The sequence below is a fragment of the Megascapheus bottae genome, chromosome 7, assembly GCF_031878675.1.
Source record: "Megascapheus bottae isolate mThoBot1 chromosome 7, mThoBot2.hap1, whole genome shotgun sequence".
Lineage (NCBI taxonomy): Eukaryota > Metazoa > Chordata > Mammalia > Rodentia > Geomyidae > Megascapheus > Megascapheus bottae.
The window spans coordinates 44,329,973-44,349,155 of record NC_143515.1 but is presented as its reverse complement, the minus strand read 5'-3'; the positions used below and the strand labels follow the sequence as shown (position 1 = coordinate 44,349,155).

At 36.9% G+C, this 19,183-nt stretch overlaps 1 protein-coding gene across 3 annotated transcripts in view; it reads right to left on the bottom strand.

Annotated features, from left to right (window-relative positions):
* The window catches only part of Fancl (FA complementation group L), a 64,752-nt gene that overhangs the window by 37,635 nt on the left and 7,934 nt on the right, over positions 1 to 19,183 (bottom strand). For 2 of the 3 annotated variants that reach the window (XM_090336882.1, XM_090336880.1), the window contains exon 1: positions 5,674 to 5,793. The exons of the other annotated variant lie outside the window; for it this stretch is intronic. In XM_090336882.1, the coding sequence (XP_090193008.1) occupies positions 5,674 to 5,778 (105 nt within the window). In that variant the 5' untranslated portion in view covers positions 5,779 to 5,793. Of the gene's footprint in view, positions 1 to 5,673; positions 5,794 to 19,183 lie in introns of those variants that run through there. 3 annotated transcript variants of the gene reach the window in all.

The window sequence follows — 19,183 nt, the reverse complement described above, 5'->3', positions numbered from 1 at the left end:
AAGGAAGTATTTTTCTACATTTTCTAAAAGAAATAAAATTTATCTGAAAAATACAAGCTTCAGAATATAGCACTTAAAGATTGCAATTCAAACTTATAACAAAATTGTAACTCATGGGAAATCAAGATACTAAGATATTATTTTTGAAGAGAGTAAAAGTTACACTCAGGATATTCTATGAACTTCTTAGTAGGCATACAAAAAGAATTTAGATGTCCTTTAAAAATGCTTTCGAGGGCTGAGAGTTTGGCCTAGTGGTAAGAGTGCGTGCCTAGCATGCATGAAGACCCAGGTACAATTCCTTGGTAGGTACCACATACATAGCAAAAAGCCAGATGTGGTGGCTCAAGTGGTAGAGTGCCCAAGGACATGCTCAGGCCCTGAGTTCCATCCCCACAATTGGAAAAAAAAATATTTTTTGAATTGGTTTAAATATAGAGGAAAAATGTAATATGAATTAAGAACAAATAGTTCATTACAAGTTCCATGCTTGTAACTTCCTGAATTTTAAGAAAATTATATTTTTAGGCAATGTAAATATTTAAAAATAAAATAAATATTTTAGAGTATATTTAATCCTCTCATACTAGTATACCCTTAATTTAAAAAATCAGATACATGTTAAGTTATTTGGATATAATATTAAACAGTTACACCTATGAACATACAGAATTTAATTCAGGCACTTCCTAAGGGCAGAACATTGTGCTCTGAAAAGTATATTCAGTTTACTTTCTTTGGAAAGTGAATGGGTAAATAGTTTAAACTTTGTACTTAAATAGGATAATTCGTGTGAAATTTGAGTAAAAATAAGCAGAAAAGGACAAACAGAACTGTAATCTTTTACTCCAACAGTAGAAAATGAAAAGAGTAATAAAATTCTTGAAAAACAATTACCATGTGGAATTTTAGCACAGTCTCCCTCAAAGTAGATTCAAAAACAGAGGAACACAATTAAATGTACCCCATAACCTTTACTTTCATGATAATATTACAGTTCTGACTTTCATTACATTTAAATGTCCTTTAAAAAAATGAAACAAAATGTACTAGTGACCTTTTCTAAAGGTCAAATAACAATAAATCACTATTTCATTAAAACACTAAAAAGTATTACTAACTTTACAGACATCCTGCATATAGGTGTAAGAACAATCTGGTATTCATACTGAAAATAGTAAAACTATTCCACTGTAGAAATTTATGCTGTTACCTAAATGAATAAACTTTCAAAGTTCCAGCCTCTTCAAAAGGTCAAATGCCATGTCACATCCCACAACACTAGTCTAATTCAGGAAAATGTCCACTATTAGGCTCTTTGTACTTCAAGAATCTAGAAAATACAAGATCATAGAGGAAAGAACTGATTTTCTCTAAACTTGAATTTCTCTAAGAAATTCTCCTCCAAACTGTATAGATCAATATTCAGACAAAATCATAAAACTTCTGTTTCCCATTGGAAACCAAGAAACTCAATAAATGTGAAATTATCAGTAAGAAGAAAACTACAATTCATTTTTTAGTAGAGCTCATTCTGAGGCTCCCACAAAAGTAGGAGTTAAAAATGTCAATAGTGAAAAAAAAAATTCATGGAAGAAAGAATAAGGGAATTAGACTAACTGGAAAAATAACATAGAATGCTGGTAGGTTGGGGAACTAACTACAAAGAGGAGACTTAGTGTGAACAAAAAAGGCAAGATGTCAGAGTAGCAGTATATATCAACAATCCTACTACAAAGACTTGAAGCAAGACGATTTCCATTTCAAGGCCAATTGAGATACATGGCAAAATTCTGACTAAAAATAAGTAAATATATCAGATACACTGATATAGATATTTTAAAAGCATGAAAGTAGACTTGGAAAGGAAGTGTTTCAGGATTATAAAATAATAAATAGTTAAATAGAAATATCTGTTGAAAACTGAATGTTAGAAAAGAATGCAAAAGTTCTAAGCTTTTACTTTATTCCTCCCACTCAACAACAAAAAAAAAATCATCTGTTAAATAAGCTTCACTTTGCTACTCCAACAGAGGAAGGTAGGAATTCTATCAATCACTGAAATGGGACAAAAAAATGTTCATAATACAAACATTATGTTCATCAATCTAAAGGTACTATGAAACACAAACGGAATTGAGAGTCAACATATTTCAGATAACAGCAGACCCCATAAGACCAAACGATAAACAAATTATAAGGCTGCATAAATACCTTTAGGCAAACATTTGGAAAGAGATTCAAACATTTCAAAACTAAAGACAGAGAAAAGAACATGAGAAGGAAGAAGAGGAAAAGAGGTGGAAAAGAAAGATGAGGAGAAAAAGAGAAAGGAGAAGAAGGCCACAAAAATGAACGAGCTAAGTAAACTCAAAAGAAAAATAAAGAGAAATGCAAAAGGAAAAATTACATTAAAATGCTAGAGTAAATTTTAAGTAATTTTCAAAAAAGAAAAACAGTTCAAGTAGAAAATAGGCAAAGAATAATCAATACACATAAAGGGAGAACCTGAAAAGAACTATAAAATAGTAAGAAAGAATATTTAAAATTAGAATCCAAGTACACCTTTTAAAATTCACATCAAAAAAGACAACTGGGGCTGGGAGTTTGGCCTAGTGGTTAAAGTACTTGCCTAGCATGAACGAAAACCCAGGTTCAATTCCTTGGTACCACATACATAGAAAAAAGCTGGAAGTGGTGCTGAGGCTCAAGTGGTAGAGCTCTAGCCTTGAGAAAGTCCAAGGACAGTGCTCAGGCCCTGAGCTCAAGCCCAGGACTGGCAAAAAAAAAAAAACAAAAACAACTGAACATACAGGAAAAATGACTTGTAATAACCCACTCTGAAATATATCTGAATATCAAACTTTTAAAATAAAAAGGCCAGGGCCTCTAGGAAAAACATCAAATATCTTCTGAGGGTAATGGAGTACTAACAATCTTTTCAAAATAACATTAAAAAAAACATAGAAAAGAAAATTTTTAGTTTTGCTTTTATTCATAATGAATAATAGAGTCAGAATTTATCCTCCTACTTTATTTTTAAAAATGGACTGATAATATGAAAGAGTAATTTTCAGACAATAAAGAGGAAGAAAAAGAGCTCAACTTGTGAACACAAAAATAGAGTATAAAACCCAATCTTTCTTCTTTCTTTCTTTTTGGTGTGTGTGTGTGTGTGTGTGTGTGTGTGTGTGTGTGTGTGTGTGTGTGTGTTGCTTTCTTTTTTTAGGGACGTATACCAACGTAGAATTCATGTCTGACATCCAATCAAAGTATGCCAGGTATCCAAAAGAGAAAAGACCCATAACAAAGAAAAAAATCAAAAGAAGCCCCCACAAAAATAACAAAGATTATCAAACTGGCTAAAAAAATCAGAATTTATATAATTATGTTTATATATTTGATAAGTTGTGGGAAACCATTATCACATAAAATAGAAAAAAAAATAAATAATTTTTAAAAGTCAGCAAGGTGGCAGTGATTTACACTAGTAATCCCAGGTACTTAGATAGCTGAGATCTGAGGATTGTAGTTCAAAACCAGCCCAGGCAGAAATGTCCATAACACTGTCTCCAATAAACTACTCAGACAAAAGGGGAAAAAAATGGAAGTGGAACTGTGATTCAAGTGATAGAACATTAGCCTTGATCAAAAGAAACTCAGGGACAGTGCTCAGGCACTGAGTTCAAGGCCCACGACTGGCAAAAAAAAAAAAAAATTCTCATGCAAAAACTTCAAGTCAGTATCTGCAGGAGACTTTTCAACTAGAGATAAGAGATTTAAACCAGCAAGGTATTAAGAACTTCAGTAAATAAAAATGTGTTCTCACTGGTAAAATGTGGATCAACTAGAGTAACAAAATAAAAGAGGTAGTGGTCGTATTCAATCTATCAAATTTTTGTATTCCTCAGTCTGGTCTATAAAGATAAAATGCCAACTCCTATCTATGGAAGGAATAATAGCATTAGAGCATCATTTCACAGCTATAGGAGTTAAAAACCAAATCAAAGTAAGAGTCAATAAATCTGAAACTAGGATATGTGAATGAATTATGATTCAATGTAGTTCCCCCAAATTTTGCTAATTACAAAACATTAATTGGCTGATAATTCTACCCAAGGGATCAACGGTAACATATTCAATCAGTTGACTTCATGTGCTTCACTTGGCTTCAGGTTAAAGAGAACACAAATATAATGTGGCATCAAACAGGGAGGAATAAGGAAAATATAAAATATGTGACTGGACCATTAACAAAAATTTAACTATGGACTCTAAATACTTCCTTATACATATACCCTCAAACATAGCCATGGTACACTTACTGAAATCGAGCCATTTAAAAATTGTGATATAATTATTATTCCTGTTCTTATGAAATGTATAAGGACGTATTTAGGGATAAATAGGTACCTTGTCTTTGACTTGATGTCAAATGGTTCATGTATAGATGCCTACCCATATTCCACGCTCAAGGGTAATTCCAATTTGGAAAAATTTGGGTAAAGAGTATGCTTAAAGTCTTAATGAAATCTTGATAATTTTTTATAAACTTGGTTAATACTTAACCTGCCTAAGAAAGGTACAAATTACATAGTAGCTACAGTACAATTTTAAAAAAAATCAAATTCTGATGACTACATGTTTCTTACTTTCCTTAAGGTCTAAAATTAAGAATAACATGATTCCTACAAATAATATGATCTAGTGATAATATTTTCTGAAGTTCTCTTAATGTTGTGTGCAAGTGAATCATATTTGTAATTGGGTAATTCAATTACTGAGGAAAGAAAGGTGAGCTCACTTGATTTTCCTTATGAGTTTCAACATCTCTACTTGTGGTGATGTTAAACATACATTTGGAAACACAAAGAAGCTCAAGGGTGTCTATAACCTTCCACTAATCACAAGACAATTTGGTTAATCTCACTTCCTAACACTCTTAGGGACAAGTGAAAGTTTCATCCTCGGTGGATTTGATAATTCACTCAAAGTTCTTAAAGAATAATCTACTTTAAGGAGACTTCCCAGGATGGAATCCCCTCCCAGTCCCCAGCCCTAAGGACTGCTTGAGGACAGGGTTAATAGATGAGAGTAAAATCCAACTAGGAAAAGTCTCTGCTCGAAATCTTACCCTGAGGTCACCTGGGGTGCAAAGTGGAGGGGAAAAACTAGGGAGTGTAGTCAGACAGCTTCAGATTAAGGGGACTCTGGTGTGACCCCAGACAAACTATCAGTTTCCCGGGCCTTCACTTTTTGCCCTGTATTACATGAACGATTCTTGCTTCAATCCGTCTCGGGGCTGGGCACGGTGAAGCTAAACTTCAAAACCAGGCAGTGTGTAACGAGCTCCCTAAGGGCCTCTTGGAAAGGTAATTAATCTCCCCGGGGTCGAGATTCCTGGCCCAGGGTTGGGCCAGGAGCCAAGATGACTAGCCCCCAGCAACTGGGCTTCCCGGCACCTGTCAATCAACTCCAGGGGGCGTGGCACCCGCTGCCTCCAGCCACGCCCCTCCGGCGCGGTCCCGCCAGGCGCTTGGGACGGCCAGGGCTCTCCCACCCCGAGTCTCCCTCCTCCCCGCCTTCAGGGTCGCTAATCCCGAGTGGCGGAGGGTGACAAGACTCGCCGTGATGACAGGCTGTCCCAGAAGAAAGAACCATCCGAACGGGTACCTGAGCCGAAATGAACCCTTCGTACACAGTTTTCGCCCGGTTTTGGGGCAAAAGCAACGGGTACTGGCGCAACAGGTTTCCCTCCGCGGCCGCCGCGGCCTCCATGGTGCTACTTCCGCGGACCCGCGTCGGCGCAGTGCGCAGGCGCCAGCCAGCCCCAGGGGGTGGGGGTGGAAACCGGCCTTGGCGGGAAAAGCCCGGCTCCTGGGGAGGAGGGGCGGAAGTGAAAGGCCGGAAGGCCTAGGCTGCGCTGGGAGGTGTGGAAGGTAAGGGCCCCTTGAGAGGCACGAGTCGGACTGATTGTCCCCAGCGGTCCTTTGGGTGGCTCATCACCTTTCTGTCTGGTTGACCACACTCCCAGAGGGTTGTCTGTATGTCCTCAGCACACCCTATGGCTCATCCCTTATAATATGGTACATCGAGATGCATCCGGTATGGTGTATGCATCGTACCAGAGTTCTGTGGCTCACCACTGTTAGTCAGGCACTGTGTTTGAGGTCCAGACCCCATACACCCCTTTAATAGGCAGACTGACAGACAGACAGACAGAAAAGAGGGACTAGAGGGAGAGACTTGGTTATGTTAACTTTTTCTGATATGGCCTATACATTTTACCAGCTCAGGGATGATATCCATTCCCTTTTACTAAGGGTTGGTTCAATAAGAAACGTAACTGTTATTTCATGTTTCCAGGTAGTATTCAGAGCATCAATTTTCAAACCCTACAATTTGCCCAACATCATTGTAATATAGGAAAAAAATTGTTGCCCTCAAGATGGAATGGATTTGGAGATTCTGTAAGTTTGACAGCCTTGGTCACACTATTCTGGTTGTTCAGGGTAAAAAAGAATGCTGCAACAGTGGTAAGATGTAAAAGTACATTGAAACGGGGGTTCTCAGAATAGAATCTGTTTGAGCCAAAAGCATCGGCATCACCTGCAAACTTTAAAGGAATACACATTTTTCCCACAATTCAGTACCTAGTACCTCAAAATATAACAGCTTGGCATTTGTAAAACAACAAAATCTAGGAAGGCCATTCTGCACTTTTCCCACTCTTCTCCCCCAAGATAAGTTAGAACACCTTCATTAGAAAGGAGCCCTCTCCATACATAGAAGAAAAAATATCATTTCTGAAGCTACAAGATACAGAGAAGAATTTGAAAAACCCAATAAATATTACTTAATAACTACAATTAGATCTTACTTGCTTTATCCAGTTACACTTGCTAATGACTGCCCACTTTTCATTATAAAAATACTCTAGTTTCTGTGATTCTTTGGGTATTCATCTGTAAGGTTTCCCTGTCATTAAAAAATTAAAATATAGGGGTCCAGGAGTTCGGTCTAGTGGTATGGTACTTGCTTAGCATGCATGAAGCTCTGGGTTCCATTCTTGACTACCATATACACAGATAAAGCTAGAAATGGAGCTATGGCTCAAGTGGTAGAGCACTAGCCTTGGAAAAGCCCCAAGGACAGTATTCAGGTCCTGAGTTCAAGCCCCAAGACGAGCAAAAAGTAAAATAATATATATACTTCTCTTGTCTATCTCTTATTATACAGACCTTAGCCATAACCTAGAAAAGGGAAAAATATTTCTCTTCCCCATTTTCCCCTAACAAATTTAGAAAGTAACAAACTCTGGAAATAGGACTATTAGTTGTGTTTCTGCAAATTCTACGTAATTCTGATAATATGCTAAAGTGTAGAACCACTATCCATTCTCAAACTCATTTTAACTTAATACCAATGCAATTATACAACTCAGTTATAAGGTTAGGTTTTGTGATGAGGATAAAGGACATTAAGGTTGTACAATTGTGGTACCTACACAAAGATTAAGCTAGTGAATAACCTGAAAATGGCTAAGTAACATCATTAAATATCTAAATCTATTAAACTTTTGTGTATGCATACAATATTGACGACATACAAATGTGTGCATATATAATGTATAGATAGACACTATTGTGTGCTAAAAGAACAACACTATCAAGTTAAAAAGACTAGATACAGTGAAACTATGTCAAGATAGCACAATGGTTCATGCCAATAATCTCAGTTATAGGATGCATAGGAAGGGGGATTACAGTTAAAGGCCTGTTAACAAATAAAACATGAAACTCTATTCAAAAAATAATTAAAGCCAAAAAATATATAATTAGTCCATACTGCAACAAAGAATCGTTTCATTTTTTAAATAAAACAAGGTACTTCACAGTACTATATTTTTTTAAAAAGCATTATGAAAGTTTTTTAGAAATATAAGTGCTGCCATATTCCAGGGGTTCCTGCCTGTAATTGTAGCTACTCAGGAGGCTGAGATCTAAAGATCATGGTTCAATGTCAACTCAGGAACAAAAGTCCATGACACTCTTATCTCCAATTAACCACCAGAAACTGGAAATGGCACTGTGGCACAAAGTGGTAGTGCACTAGATTATCTCAGGCACAGTGCCCAGGCCCAGAGTTTCAAGTCCCATGACTGACAAAAAAAGAAAAAAGAAAGTACTATCAAATATGCAATTTTTATTAAGTTGGACCAAGTATTTGAAAGGTGAAAAAAAAGGAGTTCAGATATTTGAATTTTTTTACTAATATATCTTAGAGTCTACTGTATACCAAAGTATAGAAAGCCATATGGAATTCATTTTTAGGATATTTGTATTGACAGTTTATTTTTCAAAATTAAAGCATAATTTACCAAATAAAACTTAATTTTTAATATATAGTTCTGTTTTGACCAACGTATACATTTATTTGTAATTTGTATACACTTATTGTAATTTGATAAAAGTTGCCAAATTACCCTCGCAAGAAGTTGTATCATTTCACATTCCCACAATTTGTGATAGATGACCTGCTTTTCTACAGGCTTGGTAATTGAGATACATTGCATCTTTTTTTATCTCTACCAATCTTCAGGAGAAAGTGGTACCACATTGTCATTTAAAGTTTTATTTATCTTACCATGATAAATTTGAATCTATTTTCAATTGTATGAGATCCATTTATGTTTCTGCAATTATCTATGGGCTTCTTTCTCTTGATTCATTTTTCTAGTGTGGTTTAGTCCACTTGTGAAAACGTGACTTTTCATCAATTGCTTAATGGTTGTTAAAACCTTTTGTAACTCTAAAAGCACATTTGTGAGATATGAGTGAGTTAAAAAATAATAGCTACAATCAAGTACTGGTGGCTCATATCTGTAATCCTAGCTACTCAAGAGGCTGAGAACTGAGGATTGCAGTTCTGAGCCAGCTCTGACAGTAAAGTCCTTAAGACTCTCATCTCCAATTAACTACTAGAAAAAGAAGCACTTAGATTGTAGAACATTAGCCTTCAACACAAAAACTCAAGGACAGAGTCCATGCCCTGAGTTCAAGCCCCAGGACTGAAACCCACACACAAAAAAATTTAATGATAATAATGATAATAATAGTTACATTTAAATATGGACTATGTGACAATAAATGGCAGTGACTGATAAATTTGAAAAAAGATACAATGGAATTCTTAGTCATATTAGTAGTTACTCTCCTTAATGTAAATACATCTTTTGGGGACTGGGAGTTTAACCTTGTGGTAGAGTGCTTGCCTTAGCATGCATGAAGACCTGGGTTCGATCCCTTCATACCACATACATAGAAAAAGTCAGAAATGGTGCTGTGGCTCAAGTGGTAGATCTCTTGCCTTGAGAAAGCCCAAGGACTATGCTCAGGCCCTGAGTTCAAGCTCCAGGACTGGCAGAAAGAATGAAAGAAAGAGAGAGAGAGGGAGGGAAGGAAGGCAGGAAGGAAGGGTCTTTTTAAGATAAACAGTGTTGGCTCACACCTGTATTCCTGAGCAATTTGGAGGCTGTCATTTGAGGATTGAGGTTCAAAGTCAGCCCTGACAGACAAATTTGAGAGAATCTTATCTCTACTTAACTAGCAAAAGGGTGGAAGTGGATATGTGGCTCAGGTGTTAAGGCAATAGCCTTGATCATAAAAGCTAAACAAGAGTACTAGGTCCTGAGCTCAAGTCCCCGTACTGGTACACACACACCACACACAAAAGAAAATATGTGATTTTGATATTTAAGTGGAATGTGAGTATTGGATATTATTTATTTTGTCAACAATAGAAAAGATAGAGTAATCTTGTATATTTTTAGTTGGAAGATAAATGCTGTTGAAATTATGTAAAATTATGAACCAATTACTGAAACATGAGATGAAGTTTATGTTCAGTATAGAGGAAAAACAAAGAGTTGAAATAAAGCATAGGTTTGTTTTATTGTGTTGTTTGTCAGTTGATAACATTTTACTGTGTTGTTTGATGAGTTGATAAGAAGATATTCATATTCAAATTATGAACATAAAACCTTCCCCTCCAGATGTAGATAATTTCATGTGTAGGTACATATCACTCTAAAATTATCATATGTTATCGTCTCAAAATTCAAAGCAATTTTATGCACATATATGTATATTTTAAAAACAATGAAAAAGACATTTTAAGTAAGCATTGGCATTTTAAGTTAGCAGGACTTTGAAAATATTCTTGAGAATTTACTTAAGCATATAAAATCAGTTTTGGTGAAAGTAGTTATATTCTTTATATAAACAGAACTCATGTTAAACTTAGTTTTACTTAAGGCTTTAAGAAGATACATAGGCCCAGGTGCCAGTGGTTCTCATCTGTGAGCCTAATTCAGGAGACTGTAATCTGAGAGTTTGAGTTTGAAGAAAAATACGAGAGACTCCATCTCCAACTAAGCAGGGGGAAAAAAAAAAAGTGCTATAGTGCCAGGCCTGAGTGGGAAAAGCTGGTCCAGGGCATGAGTTCCTGGATTCATGAACCAGAAATCACTAAAATAAAGGCACAAATGAAAGCATTCTATGATAGGAAAAAGACATGAAGGGAAAGATAAAGATAAATTTATTCAGGCTTTTAGCTTTTTAGCTTTCTTTATAGTAGTGATCATTTATTTTTTGTGCGTAAGTATAAAGTCTGGGAATATAAAATATATATGTGTATGTATATATAACATCATAGTTAAATGTAACACATGTACCTATAAAGTATAATAATGTAAAGTTACTTTCTACATTTAAAATTTAATTTTCTGAAAATGAAGTATTTTACTGTACTATAGTCTGCACAGTGTGATAGAAATACACAATTTAAATTTTAGTAACTTATTCTCTATCCTCAGACTGTGAGAAGCAGTGTAGGTTCAGGAGACAATGAAAATAAGAAAGTCCTTTAGATTATCAAGTGAGTTTACATAAATGAAGTTCCATAGATGAACCTTCCCAAGGACAGTATTGGCTTAATTGGTCTAATTTTGCCCAAATTTAGTTTAATATAATGTAAAGAATGTGTTAAGGTAAAAGTAACCGATTTTGAGCCATTATCAATGGAACTTGTCAGATGTGACTAGGTATAATAATGGACAGATAGGAGTATTGGAGAGAGGAATGGTAAGAACTATGAATGACAAAGAAAAATGAAGATGCTAGAGCCAACCATCCTTCCAGTTCTTACTATATTGGGTTTTACAACTGCTATCAACTGGTAAGTGCTCTGCATATCCTGCTATGGTGAGCCTGCCTTATTGTTAGATTTATCATACCCAGTGATCACCAGGTGTGGGCAAAATAAAGATAATGAAAATCAAAAGAAATTTCAAAAAGATTTTTTTTTGCCAGTCCTAGGGCTTGAGCTCAGGGCCTGAGCACTGTCCTTGGGCTTCCTCAAGGCTAGAGCTCTACCACTTGAGCCACAGTACCACTTCTGCTTTTCTATTTATGTGGTACTGAGGAATCAAACCCGACCAGGTCTTTGTGCATGCTAGGCAAGCACTCTAGCACTAGGCCAAACTCCCCGCCCAAGAATTTTTAATTCCTGTTTTACCATTATGTAGTTGACACATAGAAGCTCTCAGTCAGTCCTGTGTTTAGTTTTGTGTAAATCATTGTGTGCTTGGCTGTTTCCCAACCCCTTAATTTTGTGAACATATGTAATGGTGGTGATGGGGGCCTAGTGGCCCTTTCTCTCTTAGCACCACACATTCCTCTCCTAGGCAACATTAGGCCTGTTCAGTAGAGGTAGTAGATAAGTAGCTACCAACCACCTTCCGCTTGGGACAGCTTCCTGGGGCTGAGCTATCACCATGCAGGCCAGAAAGATGCCCCTATACTTTACCAGTCCTATAGGTCATCTGAGGTGATCAGGCCATGACCATACAAAGTAGCACGGTCCTCCCAACTCCACAGTTTATACAGGTCATCCTGGACAATAGCCAAAGTGTGTGTGGTGGGGGGTGTATATAAGAAGGGGTCTGCTCGTCCCTTTTCCGGGCATTAAATTGCATGGTTCTTGGCAAAGTCTGCATATTATCTAACAATATGCTTCTTTCAAAAGCAAAAAGCTACCCTCCAAACAGGTTAAAAATTATGCTAAGATTCTTAAGCCCAAAACGGCATGTACTGTGCTTGGTTTTAGTGACAAAATAATTTTTTTAGATTTGTAGAAAGGCAGCATGCTGTGAGGAAAATGAGCCAAATAGTAAAATCTTGAACTCTGCATCCCAGTTATTTGTGGGTTTTCCTCAAGCATGATTTTTCTGTGAACCATATACCCACAAACACTCAGGGTCTGCTATATTGCCATATTCACTTTTTCAAGGTAATGTGTAAGCTTCCCTGCTCTACCATTGTGGTGTGTGTGTGTGTTGTGTGTGTGTGTGTGTGTGGTATGTGTGTACGTGTACGTGTACCTGTGTACACATACGCATAGGCTATAGAAAGGGTGCTGGCAATGGTGAGAATAGAAACCCAGAGATATGGGCATCAGTGGCACATTCTGGAATTTGAGAGAAAGACAGTGTTGAAGTATTCTGTTGTCCTCTGTGGATAAGGAGAGGACCATGTTTTAAGTGTGGGAAGTATATTTGGTGAGAAAAGCAAAGAATGTTCCCTACTTACTAAACTTTCTTTTCTTTGTAACTTGTTACAGCCAACTGGCTGAGTCATAGCCAGTGCAGTGGGGTAGCATCTCGAAACCTTGCATGTATGTATGATTCACTGTTTTCTTTTCTTGTAAATCAAAGGATTTTGTGTTTTTTAGGAACTGTAAAGGCACATAGTAAAGTGACATTATATGTCTTTCAATAGATTGGGGGAAAAAGAAACTTTAATTTTATATTAAAGAATTAAATTGTGGATTCATGTATTACTCTTCCACTTATTTTTCTTAAATAATCAGGATTGAATGCTATGGTATTTAGATTTTACTTCAGCTTTTAAAGTATGTAGTAACAGTTTTATTGTAGAAAGTCAAATATCTAAAATATGCCCACAGTATATCCTTCAGCTATTTAAAGTTCATAATGAAAAATTTTAGATGCCAACAAAGATATGTTATTTAAATTTTTAATTTGGGGAATATATGAATGGAAATATTAAAAGACCACCACTCTGAGGCACACAATTATTATTCAATTTATTTCTGCGATAAAACCCAGATGGTACTATGAATATTAATAATCTATACTTCAACAATCCAAAGAAGTAAAAACATGTACCCTGGGATAAATGGTTATGATTCATTTTATCTATTTGACAGACTTCTTTTTCACTGTGAAACTTCTCTTTGAAAATATTTCATTAGCTTCATTTTACTTAGAAGTAATAGAATTAAATAATTTTTACAAATACAGACTACTAACAAATTCATATGAATTTTGGTAATATTTCATTATCCATAAGTTCTCTTCTACCTTTTTAATATATTTTATCTCCAAAGACATTAATTCTTAACTCTTAAACATCTCAGAAGGAAGAAAAAGTCATTAAAAAGTGAAAAAGTAGTGGCCGGGTGTTTGACCTAGTAGTAGAGTGCTTGCCTAGCTTGCACGAAGACCTGGGTTCAATTCTTTGGTACCACATACATAGAAAAATGCCAGAAATGGTGCTGTGGCTCAAATGTAGAGCTCTAGCCTTGAGAAAGCCCAAGGACAGTGTCCAGGCCCTGAGTTCAAGGCCCAGGACTGGAAAAAAAAAAAGTGAAAATGAAGACATTTCAAGAATTAAAGTTTTTTGTCAGGCGCGGTGGCTCTCTGTAATCCTAGCTACTCAGGAGGCTGAGATCTGAGGATCAACATTCAAAGCCAGCCCAGGCCCAAAAGGACTTGAGACTTTTATCTCCAATTAACCTCTAGAAATGGGAAATGGGGTTGGCTCAAGGGGTAGTGTTGGGGACCAACTGTGGGATCAGTGACCGTGACTGTGGGGTCAGTGACCGTGACTGTGGGGTCAGTGACCTTGGACCCCCACAATTGAGTACACAGGAAGTAAGCTCTTATCATGATTTTGGGCTGTGTCAATAGCTTCTCATTTAACCTATTTGGGACTTGATCACTTCTCATTCAACCTATTTGAAACTTGATAGTGTTTGTAGGAATGTAGCCCCTGGCAGTTCCCTAGTTTAAAGAAGTGTATTTAAGGTCAGAACTGGAAATAAACTGGGCTATGGTTTTGGGCTACAGGCTTCTTAAGCTGTAGCCCTCCCGAACCCCATCTGTTTGTCTCTCTTTTATTTTTTCCAAGTCCCTGCCCCCTATTTCAGGAATCCCAATCTGCCGGCCCGGCAGGGTAGGGCCATAGCCTTGAGCTGAAGAGCTCAGGGACAGCGCCCTGGCCGAGTTCAAGCCCCATGACCCACAAAATAAAAAAAAAAAATTGAAAAGAAGGATTAAAGTTTTAAGGTTCTGGAGAATGAATTTTACATTGACTTTTGAAAGCTTTTAACTAGCAGTCACAGTGGGTGATTTCAATTTGTCAGCGTGGTTGTGTTGTTTAATAAATATAGAGAGCTAGGGATGTAGCCCTGTCATAGACAGCATGCCCTCCCATGTGTGAAGGCTAGGGTTCTACCCCAAGCCTCATTACCGTCAATCGTCATCATCAAGCCAAATAGAGGCTTTTCTGTCAAAATGACTCATTTCTGTCTTGATATATAATCAGTTCCTCCTGTACCTCAGATGTACTTGGTATCAAAATATCTTAAATCTTCATTATTTTACTAGTTCCTGATTTCAAAAGTTTTCTTGTAGATGCATACAAAACCATAAGATTAAATAACCTAATGGCAAAATATACAAATATGTGTGTGTATATATATATGATGTAATCAAGAAATAAATACCAAACCATCCTAAGAAACTTGTTCCATGAGAGCAAATCTTTTTTAAAGCAACTAAAATGGTTTGATGATTACATTTAGATATTTTGACTAATTTCTTCAATAACTCTGACAACTGTCTATTCTATTAAAATTTTGCCTGAAATTATTTTAGTCAGTGAGTTGGAAAATATAATATATGCTTGGGTGCATGTGTGTGAATGTGCATGTTTGTGCTGAGGAGATCTATGGCCCTTTTGCATGTTAAGCATATGCTCTACCATGAGCAGTTACACTGAGAAGTGATCTGATAGATTTAATTTGCAGAAACATGTCTCTGTGGTAGGTAAGTTGGGGTAGGGATGACAAAAAGCAATCCGATCAACCTAGGAGATAATTGCCATATTCCAGGGAGCATGATGGAAAAGTTATAAGAAATAATAAAGAGATGGTCAATTCTATGTTCTTAGCCATCTGGCCTACTCTTCCTCCAGTTATAAACTGGAATGCCTTCGTGAATTTAAGGCAGAGAAAGGAAGTGGTCATGACTGGTCCTTTTCAGTGATTACATTAGTTTATGGCTATTAAATAACAACTATATGCTGAGAGCTTTTAAATTTATCTTCCTAACCCGAATCCTCACATTTTAGATATCACCTTAAGCAGTTTGTGTCAAAAATGAACCGTCAAAAATGGTCATTTCATAACTTCTGAAGAAGTAATTGACTTAGCTATGAAGCATCTATTGATGCTAAAACCATCTATTAAAATACTATGGTGTGAAGTAGATATTCACACAATGGAAAACTATCAGCATTATATTAGTGGCATCAGGATATGATAGCTCTATGACTAGAAATAGGAGCCTATACATTATTTGCCAACTAATATGCTACAGTGTAAAGTATAGTTTCAAAATTGTTTAATCTGAATCGAATCAAGCTTTTAGGTGTAACTTCTGATTGGCAGAAAAAAATATGAGTCAAGAAACAAGTTAAATGATGTGGGGGGGTGCAATAAGCAAATCAACAATGTTAACAATACGACTAGTCTAGTGACTCAGTTCCTTCATCCAGTCAACAGCATGAGAGGAGGTAACAGGATTCTTCCAATGTGAATGGCCCTTGTGAAATGCAGTACTTAAGAACAACATGAAATTTCATTGAAATCTTGATTTGAGCAACGTATTATATTGCTGAATTGAAACAAGTATTGATAATGATACAAACATCTAATATTAGAACAAGAGGGAAAATTAGTACAAATAGCTTTTTGAGCCCATGCTGGTGGCTCATGCCTGTAATCCTAGCTACTCAGGAGGCTGAAATTTGAGGATTGCAGTTCAAAGCCAGCCTGGGCAGGAAAGTCCATGAACTCATCTCCAATTAACCACCAGAAAACCAGTTCCTCCCCAATATTGCCCATTATATTTAGCAATATCTGAATTCATTCTTGTCACAATCACTAAGGGAGGAAATTAATGTCATCCAATGAAAAGATTTTTTTTTAATCTGCTAAATACCTTTACAATGAACAAAAAAAAACACATGGCATATTGTCTAGTGTTCAATGGCAACTGTATCAAGGTTAACCCTCCATAACCTTTAAGTATAAGTACCAAAAAAGTGTGGACCAGGATTTGTTTGTTTAACATAGGTCCTGGTAAGTGGTAAGAGTGTTTGTATTGAAGGATTTTTAAATATGTTATTTAGCATAGCTTAGAACCCTTGCAATGAGTGAGAACTACAGCAGCAGTAGTTCTAAAACCCCACTGCTGGTAAAATTCATAGGCACAGGATCCATCGTTGGCCTTGTCTGGTGAAATAAAAGGTAGAAAATCCTTGGCAGAATGTAGAGGAAAGAATTTAAAGACTCCTTCTATATCCTGCTAGGTCCCCAAAGACTTCCCTCCTTTGCCAGTAAAAATAGGGAAAGAAATACGAAATAGCCAAATATTTTAAACTGTGTTCTACTAGCTTTTCCCCCATTTTTCCTGGGCTGGAAAAAGGGCGGAGGGAGCTTCAGTAAATGGTGTATCCCTGATGTCAGTGGGGATGTGAAAAGACAGGTGAGGCCTGACCTTTTTTTTTTTTTCTTTTTCCTGAACTGGAAAAAGGTGTGGAGGGAGCTACAATAAATGGTGTCCCTGATGTCAGTGGGGATGTGAGAAGACACATAAGGCCTGGCCCAGGTGATGACTGCTAATGGTCTGAAGCAAAGTGGGTATTGTTTTAATAGCCAGATGCTACACCTAGGGATCATAGAATGGCTTCAGTAGCAGAAATCTTTGACTGTGGTTAATTAATCATGGGGTCCCCAGGAATGAAATAGACAGACAGCCAATTAAGGTGTGTTGATGTATTTAACCAAAGCTATTCTAGGTCTAGTGAACAGAGGTCTCATTGGAGCCAGTGTGCTGGAGAATTTTGAGTACACAGACCCTACATTGACCAAGGAAGGAGGGGGGTTAGTGCCTATGAGAAAAAAAAAATCTTCTATACTGCAAAGAAACACCATGAACCGTCTGTCTCATTCCTTCTGAAGAGCCAGGCAGTCCTTAACCTAGATACTACAGCATTAAAGAAAAGGAAACCGTTAAACTAGGAAATACTAGATAGTTCCAAGTTACCACTGATGACTGAAATTACACGTCATATAGGCAGAATTATGGATTTCAAGTGATAAATGCAGTCTGAGTATATTTGAGGGTCAACCCAGTAAAACTCTCCAAGAATGTTGTGGGCTTGTAGTCTCAGATGCTGCATGAATGATTGGAAGAGATATTTTAAGAAACTGACAGAGAACCCACAGTTTCTGATTTTAAAAGTACGGGGTATTTTGAGAAAGGCTAAATGGCAGTCACATGTCATTCCTCTTCCCTGCCCAAACAGGAAATGATCAGGAGCACTAGCATCCTGGATATTGCTTCTTAAAGGTACATACTGGAAGAGTAGTAGTAGAGTTTTGCATTCTGGTAGGTCTCAAAAAATTACAGTGGAGTATTGAGAACAAAATAAGCAGTCCAAGATTTCTTTTTTTTTTTTTTTTTTTTGCCAGTCTTGAGCCTTGAACTAAGGGCCCGAGCACTATTCTGGACTTTCTCAAGGCTAGAGCTCTACCACTTGAGCCAGAGCACTTTTTTTCTCCATATGTGGTATTGAGGAGAACCCGGGTCTTCCTGCATGCTAGGCAAGGACTCTATCACTAGGCCAAACTCCTGGCCCCCAAGCTTTAGTTTTGCTTGCTACTGCAGGGTGATTGTCTTCTTCTTCTCCTCCTCCACCTCTTCCTCCTCCTCCTCCCCCTCCCTCTCTTCCCCCTCCTCCTCCTCTTTCTCTTCCTCCTCCTCTTCTCCTTCTCCTTCTCTTCCTCTTCTTCTTCCTCTGTACATTCTTGCACCACACTTCTTCACTGGCCATTACTATTCCTGCTCCTTTCTATGTCACTGTCCTCTTTTTCTTACTGGAAATCCAGTCCCTTCTTGCCAATTCATACAGTAGAACTTATTTAAAACCTTGTCCAAAACTCATCTCCAAAAAGTGTTTTGTTAATTACCCTCATTATTTAAATATACCCTTCATCTACACTTCAATCGTGTACTATATGAAGTCTTTATATAATAGTGATTTGATTTTGTTGTCTTTCTCTGGACGCATGTTTTACTTATTTTTGTGTGCATTTGCTCTGTTCATTACCAACTGAAAATCTGCCAGCAAGTACTGTGACATGGTACATTCACCAATGCACTTGTTAATACCCAAAAGAGATCATATGGACACCTCTGTATTACTGAACCTAACATCTTAGGAAGGGGTAAACATCTAATTGTTTTTTTTTATTAAAGATAAACAATAAACATTTTATTTTTTATATTTTAAATATGTTTTAATAGGTCAAACACATATTGCATGGTCTTCTAAAAGACATTTAAGTAGACAGGAAATTCATGGAGAAATTTCTTCAGAAGCTGAGTAATACAAACAGTGTATAAGAAATAGGTGACTTTAGTGAGCATAATTCTAATTAGTCATATTTTTTATTAGTCAGAGTGCTTCACTGTACTGAAACAATGCCTTTAGAGGAAAGACCATAAGAAGATCCTTTTAAAGCAGGATCCATTGGCTCACACCTGGAGTCCTAGCTACTTAGGAGGCAAAGATCAGTAGGATTTGGTTTCAGATCATATCAGGCAAACACCAGATACATTTTTACCTGATAGCTTTCTGTGGTGTCATGCGCCTGTCATTATCCCAGCCACTGTAGGAAATGTCAGTAGAAGGACTGCAGTCCAGGCAGTCCCTGACTTGTAAGATGCTACTTGAAAAAAATCAGAAGA